The sequence below is a fragment of the Pterocles gutturalis genome, unplaced genomic scaffold (assembly GCF_000699245.1).
Source record: "Pterocles gutturalis isolate BGI_N339 unplaced genomic scaffold, ASM69924v1 scaffold26903, whole genome shotgun sequence".
Classification (NCBI taxonomy): domain Eukaryota; kingdom Metazoa; phylum Chordata; class Aves; order Pterocliformes; family Pteroclidae; genus Pterocles; species Pterocles gutturalis.
The window spans coordinates 6989-11507 of NW_010118842.1; the positions used below are offsets into that span (position 1 = coordinate 6989).

At 57.6% G+C, this 4519-nt stretch overlaps 1 protein-coding gene across 1 annotated transcript; it reads left to right on the top strand.

Annotated features, from left to right (window-relative positions):
• The first annotated feature begins 2810 nt into the window (after positions 1 to 2810).
• On the top strand, positions 2811 to 3997 carry ZBTB7A (zinc finger and BTB domain containing 7A). The gene is given in 2 exon segments (XM_010076383.1): positions 2811 to 3639; positions 3642 to 3997. Coding segments are annotated over 2 exon segments (1185 nt in total).
• Positions 3998 to 4519: the final 522 nt, after the last annotated feature.

The window sequence follows — 4519 nt, forward strand, 5'->3', positions numbered from 1 at the left end:
CTCTGGGGTGGGGGGGCTCAGGCCAGCCCGTTTGCCCCTCGATGTTCTCAGCCCGGTGCAGATGAGGGACACAAAGGGCGTGTTGTGCGAGGAGAATGAGTTGCAAAGTTGTACAATTTTTCATGCCAGCCCTCCGCAGTCTCATGACCCTGCAGCCGTTCCCACACTGTCCAGCTGATTGTCCCAACCCCCTGGCTGGGCTGGGGGGGGTGACACCTCTCCTGCATGGCCTTAACTCACTCCCCCAGGCCCCCTTGGTCCCCAGAGCCGGCCACCGCAGCCGAAAGCGCCCGGTTGTGTGGGTGATGGAGCTTGGCTGCCCAAAAGACCAGCGCCTGAAGCTTCAAAACACTTCCCGCATCTCCGATTCTCCTTGGTGCTGGGAGGGGGAGAAGCTTCCTGAAGCATCTCATCTAGAGGGGAAAGGGGGAGGGAAAAGCTCTGATGGAATTTGTGGGGCCAGGAGGTGTTGGGGGGCAGGCAGAGGTCTCAGACCCACGTTTTTGGGGTGGGGTGTGCCCTGGTGGCTCTGTTGGGGGGGTTTCAGGGAATGGGGGAAGAGATGCTGAGACAGCAGAGACCTCCCCTATAGCCCAGCCCCTCGGGATGGGGGGGTCCCTCGGACACTCTGCGGATGCAGGGATGCTGTGACCTTGCCCAAGGTCACACCTGAAGCCGATGAATTTGGAGCGGTGCTGGCTTTCCTGGCCCAGGCTGCGCTTGGCTGTCAAACAGCCTTTTCCTCCCTAGCGACAGAGGCTTCTTGGTTTTTTGGTGTGGGGTTTTTTTATTTATTTATTTTTTTTTAAAACCCCCCAAAGCCCCGAAACCTTGTGAAATACGGCTTCGAGTTTGACTCCTGCTGCTGCAGGAGCCTGGGAGGTGGCTCTGGAGTTGGTGCCCTTGTTTCGGTGCTTGGCCTCGGTGGCCGGACTCGCACCGGCAACGCTGCACATCCCGCCCGGCTCTCCTGGTCCTTCCCTCCCGCCCTGACCCCCCATCACATCGGCGTCACGAGCCTACGGCTGGTTTCTGCGTTACTGGGGGTTTAATATCGAGGGGTTTGCTTCCGGGTGGTGTTCCATGGACTCGGAGCTGCCTTCTCCTCTGTTTTCTTTGTATAAACCACAAAGGAGCATAAATTCCTTTTTTTTTTTTTTTTCTTGGATTAATGAAGTTTTTTAAAAAATGAGAAAATAGGAAGAACAACTGAGAAATCTTCTGTCAAACCCCGGCTGGGGGCGGGGGGTGTGTGTATGTGTCGGGAAGCAGAGTGTTGTTTTGCAACCTGGTTGCTAGCTCCCCATGCGAGAACGCGGGGCTGGGAGTCGTTTCCTGTGTAATTATTTCTGTTCTGGATGTGCTCCTGACTCATCCGTGTCCCCCCCACGCCCCATCATGCGGGACAAGCCACCGTGCCTCAGTTTCCCCATCTGTAAACTGGGGACTTTGATACTTACCCTTGTGCCGAGGTATTTGATGAACCAAATTTATTTGTGTGCGGATGTACTGCTGGTTGTGTTAGCTCCTGATGGTCCGGTTTTTGGGGTGCAGGGGACAGATAAATCAATTTATAGGTGGAAAATATCCATGCTGCCAGGAGGAGAGGGGTTTACTGCTTGAGATGGAGGGGAGGGAAATATTTTTCCCCGTTTAGATGTCCCGAGGCTGGGCCTGGGGGAGGTTAAGGGGCTCGTTCAGGGCAGGCAGCGGGGTGGGGCCGGGCAGTTTCGCTCTCGTCCGCGTTTGGCCGTGGTGCGTGTCTCCCGGCGAAGCAGGATCTCTTCCGAACGGAGGCGAGCTGGCACTGGGCTGCTTGGTTGCCTCCGGCTTTGTCAGCCCTTGGAGAGAGGATGGATTTAAAGTCAAGTGGATCTGTTTGTGCCGTGCTGGCACATCCTTTGGCGTTGGAAGGAGCCGCTGCTTCTCCTGAAGCCGTTCGGGATGCGGGGGCCGGTACCAGGTTTGCTGACGGTGTTTTGGGAGACTGGGCTCCTCTCCGGCCGCTGCAGAGGCTCCTGCTCTTGGGGACGGTGCTGCGGGTGCCTTGGGTTTAGGTGTTTAAGCTTGGCTTTTGGGAAAACAGCCTCCGCAGCAGCAGGGGTGGTCGGTGCTCCCCAGTTCCTGCCCCCTGGGGCTCTGGACCGCTGCTCTGCCCTTTCCCGAGGATGCTCGGTGCCGGCACCCCTGCCCGCATCTCTCCGAGCGTGTCTGCAGACCCTGCGAGCCCGGGGCCGAGCGATGGGCATGGTTTTCCCGGTGGTTATGGGATTGTATCAGGAGTTTGTCTGGACAGGGCGAGGCTGAACAGGCACAGGACCTTTCCAGTAGATGTGGTGGGATTGGGAAATACTCGCAGAGGTGGACTGGGGTCCACTGGTGAGGCTCGAACTGCTGTAGCCCAACGCCAGGCGTGCCTGCCAGCTCGGTCCAGATGCTGTCTGGCTTTGTTAACCCTGGTCCTTGCCAAGGCTTGCTAGCTCTGGCCCAGATCCGTGCTAATTCAGCTGTTCTTCCAGCCTCTGAGAGCACCTGGGCTGGGTTTCTCCTCCTTCCCAAAGCGAAGGTAAGTTCGGGTCCGTCCTCGCCGGCCGAGGGAGGCATGTCCCAAATGCCGGGCAGGACAGTGGACTCGGTGACGTGGAGGGGATGCGAGACGATAGCCAGCGCTCGCTGCAGAGCACGCTGTTGTCGGTGGACAGGTACCTGCCCCGCGTTGGGAGTTTGCCCGCGCGATGCGATGCCTCCAAGCAGCCGAGGCCGCTGTGACTCATCTCTCTTTCCTTCTCTCGTAGCCTTTTGCATTGACGATGGAGGGTGGCGTGGACGGCCCCATAGGGATCCCGTTCCCCGATCACAGCAGCGATATCCTCAGCAGTTTGAATGAGCAGAGAAACAACGGGCTGTTGTGCGACGTGGTCATCTTGGTGGAAGGTCAGGAGTTCCCCACCCACCGCTCCGTCCTGGCAGCGTGTAGCCAGTACTTCAAGAAGCTCTTCACCTCAGGGTTAGTGGTGGACCAGCAAAACGTGTATGAGATAGACTTTGTGAGCGCGGACGCCTTGTCGGCTCTGCTGGAGTTCGCTTACACCGCGACCCTTACTGTCAGCACTTCAAATGTCAACGACATCCTCAACGCCGCCACACTGCTGGAGATCCCGGCCGTAAGGGATGTTTGCACGGATCTCCTGGACAGGAAGATTCTGGCCAAAAATGACCAGATGGATACAGTAGATCAAATTGATCAAAGGAACCATCTCAGAGCAAAAGAGTACCTGGAGTTCTTCCAGAGCAACCCCGTCAATGGCCACCAAGGCAGCTTTTCGTGGACCAACCCAGAGTTGAGAGACCTTCAGAGTCTGAACTTCCGAGTCAAAGAGGAGGAGGAGGAGCCGGACTGCAATGGCCTAGAGTTCTACTCGCAAGCCCCCCTCAACGAAAGACCAAAGGTGGAGGACTGTGAACCTGACATCAAGCCACCCATGTGGCTGGACAGAGAGGAGGAGGAGGTGGCTCCTGGCTCCTTGTTTTCACCTTCTCAGAACGGACATTACAGCGGCCACGGCCTGTCCACACCCATAAAAGAGGAGGGGACCCTGGGGGGGCCTCTGGACCAGCAGGAACCCGGCGACTCCCCCAAAAAAAAAAAGCGGAGATGGAGGATGATGCGAGGGAGGTGGATGGCTTGGCCGCTAGCGCCCTGCTGCAGCAGATGATGAATTCCGTGGGGAGACAGCAGCTCGGGGAGGATGACCGAAAGGATGACGATGGGGTCATGGATTATTACTTGAAATATTTCGGCAGTTCGAACGAGGGCGATGTCTATCCGTCCTGGTCCCAGAAGGTGGAAAAGAAGATCAGGGCAAAAGCATTCCAAAAGTGCCCCATCTGCGCGAAGGTGATCCAGGGGGCCGGCAAGCTGCCGCGCCACATCCGCACCCACACCGGGGAGAAGCCCTACGAGTGCAACATCTGCAAAGTCCGATTCACCAGGTAAGAAGCGAGCGGACACTGGAGGAGAGGGGGCTGTCGCGCAAAACCGGCTCTTGGCTTTCCCCAGAGGCTGGTCTTGTGCAGTTTTATCTTGCTGCTCGACTAATTTCCATCTGAACAGGTAACTTGGATCTGAAGGTCAGAGTTTTCCAAAAATAGGAGCAATTTGGGGGTCTGACTCTTGAGATGTCTCGATACCGAGTGCCGCCCCGTCCCCATGTCCTGAATTGCTGAGCTCTGCTGGAAACCTGGCCAGACCCGGGCTCCTGCAGAGGCCAAATAATGTGGTTGGTGAAGCAGAGCTGCAGCCCTTGGTGTTGCCATCGTGGCCGAGGAGCCTGGGCTTGAGGCGAGAGTCGGTTAGAAATGGCTCCATGGGGTGACTGAAGTGCTGGTAGTTGGGCTGGGAAGAGGTTGGACCCTTGTGTCCTCTCTTGGCAAAGCACGTCGGGCTGAGCGATGGCCAGCCCCGAACAACCCCCAGACCCCGGTGCCTGGGTTCAGCTCCTCGGGGGCGTTCGCCTCG